The 14,910-nt window shown below is 43.4% G+C and overlaps 1 protein-coding gene across 6 annotated transcripts in view; it reads left to right on the top strand.

The window, feature by feature from the left end:
• The window catches only part of DIS3L2 (DIS3 like 3'-5' exoribonuclease 2), a 362,160-nt gene that overhangs the window by 105,717 nt on the left and 241,533 nt on the right, over window positions 1-14,910 (top strand). For 4 of the 6 annotated variants that reach the window (XM_021074517.1, XM_021074521.1, XM_021074518.1 and 1 more), the window contains 2 exons: window positions 12,851-13,085; window positions 14,140-14,232. In XM_021074517.1, the coding sequence (XP_020930176.1) occupies window positions 12,851-13,085; window positions 14,140-14,232 (328 nt within the window). 6 annotated transcript variants of the gene reach the window in all.

A 14,910-nucleotide genomic window follows, 5' to 3' on the forward strand; every position in this document is an offset into this window, starting at 1 on the left:
TGCACATTGAGAAGATCAAGGTCTTTGGATGATAAGCCAAAGAACGGAGAGTCAGCTTGTCTAAGAAAGAGACTTCTGTGAAAAATTTTGAGTGAAAAGGTAGCTTAATCAGATTTTTTTATTTCTGGAAGTTTGTACGATGGTGGCCCTGAGGTGGCACCAGGGAATTTGTGGAAACATAAGAGCTCTTGTAAAAGGAAAGCGAAGCTTTGGTGAAGCAGTGTGTTTGGCAGTAGAGACAGTCAGATGTGGTGGTGAGGTTTTGAGTTTGAAGGCCCTGGAAGGAAGTGTAGTATTGTTGATAAAAAAAAAAAAAAAAGAGAGAGAACAGGAAGGGGAAGTGCTTTGAGGGGGAAGGGCTAGGGTGGTTTTTGCACATTAAAGTGGATTTATGTAGGGAAGATTATGTTAGGTACAATATTAAGTATTGGGATTGTAACAGCGACCAAACAGGCAAAAAAGTCCCTGCTTTCATAGAGCTCACATTTCACTGGGAAGGACATAATAATGTAAATAAAGTACTATGCTCAACAGTGGTACATACTGAAGAGGAAAAATCGGTACAGTAAGGAAGAGAGAGGTGAACTGGGGGTGGGCGTGGGGGTGGGGTTTTAAATCAGATGACCGAAGGAGCTATTGTTGAGAAAGTGACTGTGAGTAAGACCTGAAGGAAGTGGGGGAGCCATCCTTGTGAGGACCTTGGGGCGTAGTAAATACATGCCTCGTGTGTTCGAGGAGAGTAGCTGGAGAGGAAGGCAGAGGGGCCATGGGGTGGGGGAGAGGTCAGGTAGGGCCTGGGCATCCATCAGGATTTGGGTTTTAGCTCTGATGGAGGGAGAAAGCCGTGGAGGATTTAGAGCAGAGGATTGATGTGATACGACCTAACCTTTCATGGGCTCACTCTGACTGCTGTGTTGGGATTAGACTGAAAGTGGGCAAGAGTAGGAGCAGGGAGACCCCCTGAAGAGGTCTTGCCTGTATCCTGGTGGGAGATGACGAAACCTGAACCAGGGCGGTGTCCACGGTGGCAGTGAAGGTGGAGCTGATAGGATGAGCTGGGAGGATGTGATGATGAGAGGCGGGGTAGGGAGGGCGGAGATGGAGAGAGGGAGCAAGACTGGTCCCTTGATAACAAGGTTTTTGGCCTGAGTAGCTAGAAGAATGGCGGTGGTTTGTTCTACTCCTGTGAACTGAAGGAAAGGTGCTTTCGGATTAACTGCTCGAGGCAAACGGAGTCCCCAGTCAACATCTGTACCTTTAAGAAGGCTAGTGTGTCTTCAGAATGATAGGATCCATGTCATGTTTTAAAATGGAAGAAGCGTATTGGCAAGCCTCGTCCAGAACTCCCTGTGGAAATATCAATTGCTTTTCTTGGCTCTGAGGTGTTTCCTGAACAGTGTATTATATTTTGTCCCAAGTGTGCCATTAAGGGATTTGAAAGTTTGTTAAAACATGTGTGGCAAGTGAGTGCTGTCACTTAAGCTCAGCCAGAGGAGCCAAGAAACGAAAACCAGCCCCTAGGTGGACTTGGTGCCACGCATTAGCTCTGAATCAGAGGCTCAGGTAGAGGGGGTGGGTGGGGCGTCATCTCCTGCCCTCGGCTGGCACTGGCGTGAACCACCTTTCAGCACAAAGTGCCCGTGGACACAGGCAGGTGTAAATCTTTTGGGAGAAGTTCCCTTTTACCAAGTTGATAGTAACCCCCTGCCCCAGGGGAAGGTTATAGAACTTACTCTCTTGGAACAATTCCCCGGTGCTAATACGGACGTGCTCTTTTTATGAGATTTAAAATAGCACTTTTCAAAGACGGCTTTATGTTCAGGAAGAGTTTTTCTGTATCAGTACACAGGGGACTGTGAAATGTTTCCTACTTGGAGTTTGGGTAAGGCACCGTGATGGAAATGTTACTGGCATTTTTATTTAGGATTCCATTTAAATTGGTTACAGAAACTCTTTCTGTTGCTCCCCCATTTTGAAATAATTGTATTAATTATATATATATTTTTTAATTAAAAACTTTTTTTTTTGTCTTTTTGCCATTTTCTTGGGCCGCTCTTGCGGCATATGCAGGTTCCCAGGCTAGGGGTTGAATTGGAGCTGTAGCCGCCGGCCTACACCACAGCCACAGCCACAGCAACGCGGGATCTGAGCCACGTCTGCAACCTACACCACAGCTCACAGCAACGATGGATCCTTAACCCACTGAGCAAGGCCGGGGATTGGACCGCAACCTCGTGGTTCCTAGTCGGATTCGTTAACCACTGAGCTACGGGAACTCCTGAAATAATTATATTAATTTTAAAAGGAGGGGAAAGAAAAATCTAATCAGTACCAATTTTGAAGTGAATGGGTTTCTCAGTTTCTTGATTCTGGTGAGTTTGAGTTGCTCCCTGTAGTTGGTCTAATTTACAGCTCAGTGTAGACTTTCTGCCCCCCCCCCCCGCCCCCCGGCCAAGGGCCAGATTGGTTCTTCACACTTTGGGGGAATCAGCTTCCTTGGAAACTGTGCTCACATTTATCTTTCTCTTTATCCAGGCGTTCATGATTTTTCTTGCTAAAACTCTTGTTTTCAAATTGGTAGCAGTGAACTTTATGGTTCCATTTGGGTTTATACTGAAGCTGGAGTTAAAGTTTAGATATGAAGGCCTAGAATTATTTTAGAAAAATGCATTTATTTAATGTCTTCCAGTTTTATTCATTTGCATGTGTATTTATATTTGCTTCTTATGGTGATAGTTTCAACTCTGATAAAACAACTGGTGACTCTTCCCTGGTTTCCAGCTGGTGTATTAATGTCGGGTAGAGCAGTATCACATGGTCCCGGGTGGACAAGCATCTGAATTTAGCTGCCTCTTGCTGAGGCGGAATAGTCACTCAGGTCCTCAGTGGAGGAGCATGGGCGTCGCTGCATGCTTTGATAGGCCTTTGATTAACATTTGTGGCTCAAGGGCTCCAGGGAGTAACACCCCACAGACCTTGTGTACTACAGGGGGTGTGCCTACACCCAGATGGACATTAATCCCTAACCCCTGTGACTCAGTTTACGGGAAGAGAAGGGCGAAGACACCATGAGACCTACGGGACATTTCCACCCCTAAGACCCCTGTTGGACAAGGACGGATAGAGGTAACTGGGCAAGGCCAAGAGGAGAAAACCACATCTTTTTGGACCCCTCGTTGGTACCCCCCATCTTTAATCGATAAAAACCCCTAGAGGACAGTGGAGGGAGGGAAGGGCTCTTCTCCCCACTCCCAGCAGCCCTGGGAGCTACTTGTTTTCCTGTGATAAAGACGCTGCGTGCTTGCTGCCTGTGTGTTCGAGGAGTTCATTCTTCAGCTGTGCGGACAAGAACCGGATTCCGGTAACATCTTTCCGGCATCATTGCTGCTTGGTAGTTATTTATTTCTTGTAATTTTTTTTTTTTTTAAGAATGCTTCTTTGACAGCCGATTCAAGTCTTTCTCATCCTATTCAGAAGAAGAGAAAAGGAAACCAATATTTATTGAACATGTTTTATATGACAGGCATTTTGGGAGCCTCTGGGGAATATAAAAAAATGAATGTGGCATGGTTTACTTGCGGATGGAAGAGAAAAATACGCAAACAAATCAATGGAATAGAGCCTGATCAACAAACCTTATGGTGAAAGAACAGTTAAGGAATAGCCGTGGAACAAAGAAAGGAAAGAACATTTCTTAAGAGATGGGGGAGATTAGTCAGAGAAGCTTTCAAGGGCTGGATCTTGAATTTTGATTGAGCATTTGCCAGGCAGACAGAAGACGCACTGGGTGTTAGTGATGGGAGATGTATGTGAAAGCTCACTCTGAATCTGCTGGCAGGAAATCTTGCATCGGACTGTCCAGGTCCAGGAGCACTGGACTTAGTTAGAGCTCTAGATCTGTGTGCCTGTCGCTGCGCTGCCGTTGAGAAGCTATGGGATTGCGACCTGTCTGAACCTGTTTTTTTTTTTCCTCTGTGAGATGGAAATAACTATTTTCCTGGGTATCACCCAGGGTCCTGGTGGGGCTCAAATTAGTTAATGAGTGTAAAGCACAGAGGAGGTTGTGCAGTATGAATGTGAAGAGTGATGATAAGTGCCGTAGGGCTTAACGTGTTCATAGTTTTGTTTAAATACGCTCTGTTTCACGGACTCCTGTTTCTTGTGGCACTCCATTTGGGTCTTCTCAGGGCTGTATTTTCAGCTTCCCTTTTCAGAGAATCTTGACCTTTGCTGACCCCGCGGGGTTGACTCCCTCATCTGGACGTCTGTCCTCCAGGACACTCTGCTGTCATCCCCTGACCTGCATTTCCAGCTGCCACCTGGATGTTCCTCATCACCTTGGACTTGCCGGGTCTAAAGACCAAATCTGAAGCTGTTCAGAAACACTCACTAAGCTCCTGTCTATGTTACAGGCACCTGTGCTGAGACCTTTTCATGTATTATCTCAGTTCCACAATAAGCAAAGGATGTTGGATGCTCCTGTCCCCATTTGAAAGGTAGTGAAACTGAGATTCAAATAACTTGGCCAATGCGGTACAGCTAGTCAGCAGCAGAGCCATGACGCAAACCCGGCTGTGTTGACTACGGTTCCTGCTCTTAACCACTTTTCCCTGCTTTCCTACTTTGTTAATTTTACAGTAAAGACCAGATGCATTGACTTAGCATTCAGGGCTCTTCACGTCTGCTTAGTCATCTTCCTTTCTCATTCTTGTTGCACATTTTCACTACAACTTGCCTTTCCTAAAGGAAAATTCACATTTTCTTATCTCCTTGCTTTTGCGTATTTGTCCTTTTGTGTTCACCTGTCAAAGTCCTGAGGGAGGCAGGGCAATGTCGTGGACCAAGCCAGGGCTGGAATTGAGTCGATGTGTCTTCTGCTTTCCATCACAATTTTTTTTTTGTCTTTTTAGGGCCGCACCCGAGGTATATGGAGGTTCCCAGGCTAGGGGTCAAATCAGATCTGTAGTCCCCAGCCTACACCACAGCCACAACGATGCCAGATCTGAGCTGCGTCTGTGACCTGCACCATAGCTCACAGCCTCGCGCCCCTTAACCCCACTGAGCGAGGCCAGGGATCAAACCCGCGACCTCATGGACACTGGTCAGATTCGCGTCTGCTGAGCCATGACGGGAACTCCTCCATCACAGTTTTGGTCTGTCTTACAAAGGGCTGGACCAGTTTACATTCATCTCAGCAATGTATTTCTATAAATACTAACATGTAGTATTGTCAGATTTTTTTAGTTTCTGCCCATCTGTGGGTGTGTAGTGATATCTCACTGTGGTTTTAATTTGCATTTCTCCAGTGACTAATGAGGCTGAGCACTTTTCCATCTTTATTGGCCATTTGGTGATGAAGATTCACTTTTTTGTTAAGTGCCTTTAAACCCTTTCCCTATTTCTCTATAGGATTGTCATTCATTAATCTGTAGGAGTTCTTTACATAGTCTGGATATGAGCATTTCTCTGGCTTATCTTTTTAAATTTATTTTACATCATTTTAGGATAAAAGAAGAAATTTAATTTTAACGGAATTACATTTATCACTATTTTCTTTTACGACAGTGCTTTTTGGTTCTATTTAAAATTTATTTCCCTATATGTTTTCTTAAAGTGTTATTTTCTAACATTCTGCCAGCCTTTTTGAGTCGTGACTTCCTTAGCCGTTTTCCGATCACATTATTGCTTGGTGTCTCCGATTTCTCAAGCGTTCTTGTCTTCAAAGCAGGGGTATTCTATAAGGCATTTTGCCATTCCTTTGCTAACACTGGGCTTAGGTTCTCCTTAAAATACAGAAGCCATTCTGCATCCACCCCCTTTTCCAAAAAATGTATCTCTTGCTCTCTGTGTCTCTGAACTCAACATTCTAGGCTTAGGCCTATTCCTTTCTGTCACAAGCTTCTAATAGCCTCCTCTCAATTTCATCCTTTATGGTTTTCAGGGTGCCTCCCAGGTACCACCAAAGAGGCAAGATTACTGCTCTCCATCCCCCTGAGACTGCAGTCTGATGGAGGAGGGGGCTTGCCTTTTCTTCTCGTCACACTCTATCACCCAGTTTTGCCTTCTGAAAGGAGACAAAAGGTAGATTACAGATTATCCATGGTGAAACTAACTGCAGGGTATATCTGACACACATTTCTGTTGTGTGTGCGTGTATGTGTGTATTTGTACTTGTGTTTGAGGAGGGGAGTGGTTCAAGGAAATTAAAGTTAATAAGTATTGGATTGTGCTATTTCTTGAGTATTTTTAGTACCTGCAAGTGACACTTGTACTTCATATCAGTACGCACCAGTTGACATCTGCCTATATTTTCACTTTTATTTTTATTAGCAGGGCCTGTGTGGTGCTCATCCTCTCCCATGCATGGAACAAGACTGAGAGTGAGAAAGTTCTGTATTTTCTTCCCTCACTACTCCGTTTTTGTCGCGTCCTCCAGAGACTAGACTAAGTCTCTAAGGGAGAAGTAATCCCAGCTGTAGCATGCACGCGGAATAGCAAGTGCAGTCAGCTGCCTCACCCTCTCAGGTCTGTGGAGGAAACCAGAGGAATTGTAAAAGTCCTCAGTTAACCATTTTCCTGAGGCCCCCTCCTTTCACTAGGAGCCCAGAGCTCTCCAAAATATTGATCAACCTGAACTGGTAGCCTGCAGCAACCGACTTGCTACTCTCCTTACCGGTATATTCTTAAAGAGTATTTTCTACCTACTCGTAGATGTGCATTTTTTCTGTAGAGGAAGGGTTTATGGTATTCACCTGATTCTCAGAGGGATCTGCTAAACTTCAAAACTGACAACCACCAACCCAGACTTTTCAACGTTTTCAAGGTCAATCCCACAGAGGAAGGCCTCTTATTTTACAGATCCAAGGAAAACTGGACTACTACTTTCCAACCCACATAATCTTGTATTTGGAAACTGTTTCTGAAAGCTCTCTTGCACCTTATAGTCTTTCATATTCCTTTTTTCATTTCTCTACACTTTTCTCCACCTGTTTATTCATCAGATGTTGAGCACCTACATTGATTATGCGAGTTGCTTTATTATATGCAAAGATATATAACTGGTGAGTAGATAGTCTTAACAGATGAGATAAATCACATGTGTAAGGAATACTGGTGTAATGAAAACAGTGAGAAGTGCCGTAAAAGAGGTACTTATAAAATGCACCCCAGTGTTCACTGCAGCACTATGTATAGCAGCCAAGATGTGGAAGCAACCTAAGTGTCCACTGACAGAGGAACAGATAAATAAGGTGTTGGTATACACACACACACGCACACACACACACACACACACACTGGAATATTACTCAGCTATGAAAAGAATGAAGTAATGCTATTTTGCAGCAACGTGGATGGACCTCGAGATTATCGTACTGAGTGAAGTAATTCAGACAGAGAAAGACAAATATCATACGATATCACTTACATATGGAATCTAATAGAAATGATATGAAGGAACTTATAAAACAGAAACAAACTTACAGATTTCAAAACCAATCTTATGGTTACCCATAGGTGAAACCGTTGTGGGGAGAGAGGAATTGGGAGAGTGGGAGGGATATATACACACTGCCATATAAATGAGATGATTAACAGGAACCTACTGTATGGCATAGAAAAATCTACTCAGTAGTTTGTAATAGCCTATGTGGGGAAAAAAAGAATGGATATGTTTATATGTATGACTGATTTGTTTGCTGTATACCTGAAACTAATACATTGTGAGTCAACTATACTCTGATAATTTTTTTTTTAGCTTGCTTTGGAACTTTAGAAAAGGAAGAAATGACTCTCACCTGAGGCAGGTAGCAGGGCATGAGGAGGAACTGAGAAGACTGTGGTGGATTCTGGGTTGCAGAAAATCCAAGCCATTTGGACCAGGTCTTGAGAGATGGGTAGATTTTAGATGTGTGGCGATGTTAAATGCAGTCTGCCCTCGCTGGTTCTTTCTTCATGCAAATGAGACTTGAGCATATCTAATGTGTCAGGCCCAGCTGTGGTCATTTCATGGAGTTTTCATTTATCAGAGATCCTAATTAATTGCTGTTCCTGCAGTCATTCAGCATGTATTTGAGTGGCTACTAAATGCTGTTCCCAACTCTTGGAATATAGCAGTGGATACAATAGCCTCTGTGCTCACGAAATGTACATCCTAGTTGGGAGACAGACAGTATGTAGAGTATGTAGGTGAGACAGTGCTAAGTGCAGTGATGAAAAATAAGGCAGGGAAAGAGGGCAGCATACTGACAGTGAGGCGGGGCTGTTTTAGTGAATATGATCAGGAAAGGCCTCTGAGAGGAGGGTATTTGAGCAGAGACCTAAACAGAATGAAGAGAACAATCCCTGTGAGTAGCTGGGCCAAGAGTTTTCCAGGTAGGAGGAATAGCAAATGTAAAAATCTCAAGATGGAAGATTTGAGAATTCTAGCAATAGCAAGAAGATCTCTAGGATTGGAGTGTGATTTGCAAAGGAAGAAGCTGTAGAAAATGAGAATGGAAAAATTCATGTGGGCCACATCTGACAAGACCTTGTGCCATGGTGATGGAAGGATGCTGGGAAGCTGTTGGGAGAATGCTGTGATCTGATTTGTTTTAAAAGATCACTGTAGCTCTTTTGGTCCAAAGTGGAAATCGGGGGGCCAGTTATTGCAGTGGTTCTACAAGGAGATAAAGGTTGCTTGGATTTATATACTAAAAGTGGAAATGGCAAGAAGATATATTTCAAAGGCAGGCCCAGTGGGCTGTCTTGATGGATTGAATGAGGAGTGTGAGAGGGAGGGAGTCAAAGTTCCATCTGCTGACGGGGGCAGTTCTGGGAGAGGAGTGGGTTCTTGTAGGGACCAAGGATTCTCTTGTTTAAGGAGTCACCTGACATCCAGGTGAAGATGTCAGGTAGCCGCCTGGATATGAGTCTGCAGTTCAGAGGAGAGGTTGAGGCTAAGCAGTTAATTTTTGGAACTAATAGAGTATGGAGAGATTTAAAGCCACACGACTGGATGGAATCACCTAGGGAGTGAGTGTAAATGGATCCTCTCCCTAGTGGTGCTTAACGTCCTCCTCAGACTCACGCTCGATTTAAGGGGAAGATACTTCATAGATGGTTCTTGTACTCCCTAATTATAGCGCATTGGGAAGCACTTTGGTTCTTTCTCTCTTTATGATGTTTATTTATACTGATCAGTGGGTTCAGTTATTGCCGCTCTGACCCATCTGTTACAAAAACTCCACCCCGATCAGCATTTAGCAACCACTGATGATTGTTTTCGGACTCCATTTTTCCAAGGCTGGCGGGATGGTGATAATGAACGTTTTTCCTTTCTTCTTAATTAGCCAAAGCTCTTCTGTAAAGAAGAACCATATCAGCCGTTTGGTTAACCAGAGGTATAGTGTTTCCAGGCAAGGTAGGATTTTCTGAGGTTGACCAGAGAGAGCCCTTCCGTAATGATTCCTGAGTCCTTTAGGTGAGACCCTAGGAGCCTGTGATCGCTTCCTTGTGTTTGCCATGTGACAAGCTGTTCCAGGTCCCTTGTCCATTTCCTTTTAGAAACTTTAGCCGTTTATCTAAGGAGCTCCACAGCCCTCACTCTTAACCAGTGGGTGATGTGGAGGGTTTAGAATATGCCTTTAGATTCTGTGATCCTGAGATGATCTTTTCTCCTCGTAACATTTATTCTATTCTCGTGTGTACGCCGATCACACAAATACAAGGAAAACACTTGTAAAATGCTGTCTATTAATTTATGTTTTAGTTATAGTTTTGAATGACCTGATTTATGCATTATATTCTGCTGCCTTACAATATTTTCTGCTTTAGTAACTCAAAAGTGAATTTAGTGCCTAAGACAGTAATTCTTTTTCTTAGTATAAAATTTTTGTTTATTTACTTATTTATTCTTTATCATTTATTTATATATATATATTTTTTCTACTGTACAGCATGGTGACCCAGTTACATTTACATGTATACATTCTTTTTTCTCACATTATCATGCTCCATCATAAGTGACTAGACAGAGTTCCCAGTGCTACACAGCCAGATCCCATTGCTAATGCATCCCAAAGGCAACATTCTGCATCTATTTACCCCAGGCTCCCAGTCCCTCCCACTTCCTCCCCTTCCCCTTTAGCAGCCACAAGTCTATTCTCCAAGTCCATGATTTTCTTTTCTGTGGAAAGGTTCATTTGTGCCTTATATTAGATTCCAGATATCAGTGATATCATATGGTATTCGTCTTTCTCTTTCTGACTTACTTCACTCAGGATTGAGAGTCTCTAGTTTTAGCCATGTGGCTGCAAATGGCATTATGTCGTTCTTTTTTATGAATGAATAGTATTCCATTGTGTGTATATACCACATATTCTGAATCCAGTCATCTCTCAGTGGACATTTGGGTTGTTTCCATGTCTTGGCTATTGTGAATAGTGCTGCAGTGAACATGCGGGTGCATGTGTCTTTTTTAAGGAAAGTTTTGTCCAGGTAGATGCCCAAGAGTGGGATTGCTGGGTCATATGGTAGTTCTATGCATAGATTTCTAAGGTACCTCCACACTGTTCTCTATAGTGGTTGTACCAGCTTGCATTCCCACCACCAGTGCAGGAGGGTTCCCTTTTTTCCACACCCCCTCCAGCGCTTGTTATTTGTGGACTTCATGATGGCCATTCTGACTGGTGTGAGGTGGTACCTCATGGTAGTTTTGATTTGCATTTCTCTAATAATCAGGGATGTTGAGCATTGTTTCATGTGCTTGTTGGCCATCTGTATATCTTCCCTGGAGAATGGTCTCTTCAGGTCTTTTGGCCATTTTTCCATTGGGTGGTTGGCTTTTTTGCTGTTGAGTTGTATAAGTTGCTTGTATATTTTAGAGATTAGGCCCTTGTCGGTTGCATCATTTGAAACTATTTTCTACCATTCTATAGGTTGCCTTTTTTTTTTTTTTTAATGGATTCCTTTGCTGTGCAAAAGCTTGTCAGTTTGATTAGGTCTGATGGGCTTATTTTTGCTTTTATTTCTGTTGCCTTGAGAATATATTCTTAGAGTCTATATTCTGATTTTTTAAATATCTTTATAGTATTTTTCTTTGATATTCCTGATGGATATGATAATATTCATTGAGGGCAGTCATGTTCATTGGAATCTGTGACGTTATAATGCTTTGGGAAAGACTTCTTTTAATAACTTTTTCTGCCTTGTGTAAAATGAAGATCTTCCATTAAGCATGGTCTTTGTGTGATCTCATTTGGACATTAATCTGGCTTGTCGAAAGCAGGCGTCTAGCTTGAAACCGTAAGAGTAAATTCAGAAAAGTATTAGATCTCTCATGTTTAAACACATGCCTAATAAACTACTGGAAGCTCATTCAGTTCATTCAGTCTCTGCTCAAGTGTTGCTTCCTCCAGGAGGTGTCCTCTGTAACCACCCTGCTGCTGTACTAGCCTCGCTCTCCAGTAACCAGCATTTCCATAGTATATCTCTTTTCACTATTAGACTTTTGTGTATCCTGCTGTATCCTTGCCGTCTAGAACAGTGCCTGGCACGAGAACGGTACCCCGTGATGATCTGTTGAATGAGGAAGTTGTTCTCCACCTGTCTCCCCACCAGCATGTAGGCCTCATGAGGGTGCCTGGCACGAGGTTGGCCTTCCAACATTTGTTTGAGAGAACGCAATGAATGTGGTACCAATAGTGATCAAATTCGTAGATAAGAATTCACATGTAGCGGTGTACGTGCACACACACACGCACTCCCACGTGTGATCACATCTTGACTACATGTTTAAATTTCACATCGATTTCTTATCCAAAAGTAGACTGTTAAAAGAATGTGGTGTTCTAAGAAACATCTAGAACTGCGGAATCTGCTGTCTTTTTTACTAATGTAGATGGGCAGGTTTTCATGTCACGTTTTTTTTTCAGTGATGAAATAACTGTGCCCGTAGAAATCAGAGAGTATGAATGTCATGTGACTAACTCCTTGAATGGATGAGTAGCTGGATGCTTTTCTCCTATTTGCTTCATGTTTTTCAATTGAAAAAGTTTGACATATTGTATAATGCTTCGTTCTTATTTCTGGTGTAGATGTCTATCATTTGTGTGCTTTCTCTACTGATTTCGGGCCTCAAAATGGAGAATTAAGGGTTTGTATTTTTATAAGAACATTTTATAAGCATATTTCCACTTAATTTTGTTTTTCCTGTTTCATTTTATATTCTTGTAGTTTCATTTGGGAGTGCTGTGACGTACTATGTTGAGTTTTTATCATTTCCCAACATACTAGTTGGTCCCAACGTACTGGATGAACCCTTAAGAAGCAGCATGGTGCTTCTGGTACTCAGGGCCTTTCAGGGAGAGAGGCTGAAAGTGTGTATCAGGAATATGAGAAGCTGGAGTTCCCACTGTGGCACAGTGGGTTATGAATCCGACTGCAGTGGCTCAGGCCTCTGGGGAGGTCCACGTTCAATCCCTAGCCCAGTGCAGTGGATTAAAGGATCTGGCGTTGCTGTGGTGTAGGCTGCAGCTGTGGCTTGGATTCAGTCTCCGGCCCAGGAACTTCCATATGCCACGGGTGTGGCCATAAAATTTAAAAAGAAAGAAAAGGAAAGAGAAGAAAAATGAGAAGTGGATATAGCATTAATCTTGGGCCTCTTGAAAGGCTGAGTGCCAGGCTGGCACTGCTAGATCATCAGGCAGGCTGTGCATGCGGAAAATAAAGATTATTTTTCAGACTACATGGTGAGTATCCAGTCCTTCTGAATGTGCAGTTTCTTCCTTAGGAAAAAAAGTGAAAAAAGAAAAATCTGCACTTTTCCTTTTTTCCCTCCAGTGATTTTGCAGAACTTTTCTATTTTCTTCAGGTAATTAAACCAGAGAGCAATGACAAAGAAACAGAAGGGGCCTATGAATCAGATCTCCCCGAGGAGCTCTGTGGAAGCCATCTCCTGCAGCAGTCTCTGAAAGCCTGTAATGACAGTCCTGATGTCATTATAGAGGCTCAGTTTGATGACAGTGACTCAGAAGATGGACATGGCAACACACCAAATTCCCTGGTTGATGGTGTTAAGAAACTCTCAGTTTGTGTTCATGAAAAAGGTGAGTTACTGGGCTGCTCGCTGACATTTTAATAGATTGTTGTGAGTATTGAAATCCTTTCTGTGCTGCAGAATTAATCACACGATACAATTGGTGTCTTCCCCATTTCTAACCCATAACGGCGTTTAGAAAACGAGGCTCTTTCCAGCTGTTGTTTGTAAGGAGGGGATTAAAAGGCTGCTTCTGCTTTGTATGGTCAGTGGTTGCTGCTGTTCTTTCCTAATAGGTTTTGCGTCGTGTTGATAGCTAACCTTGAAATCTCCTGTGATGAGCCCAGTCCTACCCTGTGGTTGATATCAACAGGGTTAAACCAATCTTTAAAATCCTTACCAAAAAAGCACTTTATTTTACCCTGGATTGTGCTTTAATTTTAACGGAGTACATTTTTAAAAAGTATTTCTGTCCTTAGGGGTGTGAATGGATCACCCTAAATTTGATAAGTAGATTATCTTTACAAGTATCTTGATTATAAGCCTTTAAAAAAGCCTGTCTTGTGAGTTTCCCTTGTGGCTCAGTGCTGACAAACCCAACTAGTATCCATGAGGATGCAGGTTCAATACCTGGCCTTGCTCAGTGGGTTAAGGACCCAGTGTTGCTGTGAGCTGTGGTGTAGATTGCAGATGTGGCTTGGATCCCATGTTGCTATGGCTGTAGCACAGGCCAGCAGCTGCAGCTCCATTTCCACTCCTGGCTTGGGAATGTCCACATGCCCCATGGAACTTCCGCATGCCATGGGCTCGCCTCCCCCCACCAAAAAAAAAAAGGCCAGGCTTATTCTCTCTGATCAAAATTTAAGCTGTGGATCTCCTGGATACAGAGAACAGCAAGTCCAAACACATGGGCGAGGAGCTGTGACCAGGGGCCTTACCTGACCGCAATCTGGGAAACTTATGGGAAAGTAGCAGTGAAAATTGGAATCTTTCAATTTATAGATTTCTGAGAGGTTTTATGTGCAGGGAGTATATTTCCCAGCCAAACTGAGTTTTATATATGCTGTGAAATGGAAAAAATTGACCTGGGTAGGTCAACTAGATTATGAGCTTTTTTTTATCAGGAAGAAGTTTCTGGCATATTCCCCATGAAAGCCGAGAAGAAATGCCAGGAGATTTAAGGAGGATGTTCCGCAGACGCCCTGTGATGGGGACTGGTGAGCACACGGTCCTGAGGGAGCTGGAGGCGATCTCGGAAGTGTCGGCAGGCGGATCGCCCTGTGTCTCCGCTGCCGAGGAGCTAGTGACCGGGGCAGTGAGCAGTTTCTCAAAGCTCATGTCGATTTTTGGTGCCAAGTACTACTCACTCGCAAGGACATTCTTACTGCTTCCTCACTGCCCCACCAGGTGTGCAGACCTGAGGGCACCCAGGTTCCTTGTGTTTTTGTGGCCTGCTTAGATAGGTAACTACTGGTTTCACCGGTCAGGGCCCAGCCAGTTCATTTGACTGTTGTTCCTTGCAAATGCAATTCTTCCTATGTTTCTTCTTTCTTCCTTTAGAAACTGTTGGGTACTGTGACCCTCTTCTGTGTATTATCATAGCGGCATCAGTACTGTGAGTCACGGCTTTCTGTGCGAAGAGAGGGAGATAACCAGGACTCTGACGAGCCAAACCCTTCGTCAGCAAGGTCACCATGGGAGAGAGATGCTTGAAGGACAAAGCCAGGGGAAGGAATACTTTAAAACTCACTGGGTATTTGGCCTAAAGCTACTTTGTGGAAACCTCAGTCAGGTGGTTAAACTTGGCAGACCCCAGCAGCCTCTTTCCCCCTGGGCTCCGAGTCGAAGGGATAAGATACTTAAATTGCCCCCTGGTGATTGGGGCCAGCACAAGG

This window comes from Sus scrofa, chromosome 15 (assembly GCF_000003025.6).
Source record: "Sus scrofa isolate TJ Tabasco breed Duroc chromosome 15, Sscrofa11.1, whole genome shotgun sequence".
In the NCBI taxonomy this organism is placed as follows: Eukaryota; Metazoa; Chordata; class Mammalia; order Artiodactyla; family Suidae; genus Sus; species Sus scrofa.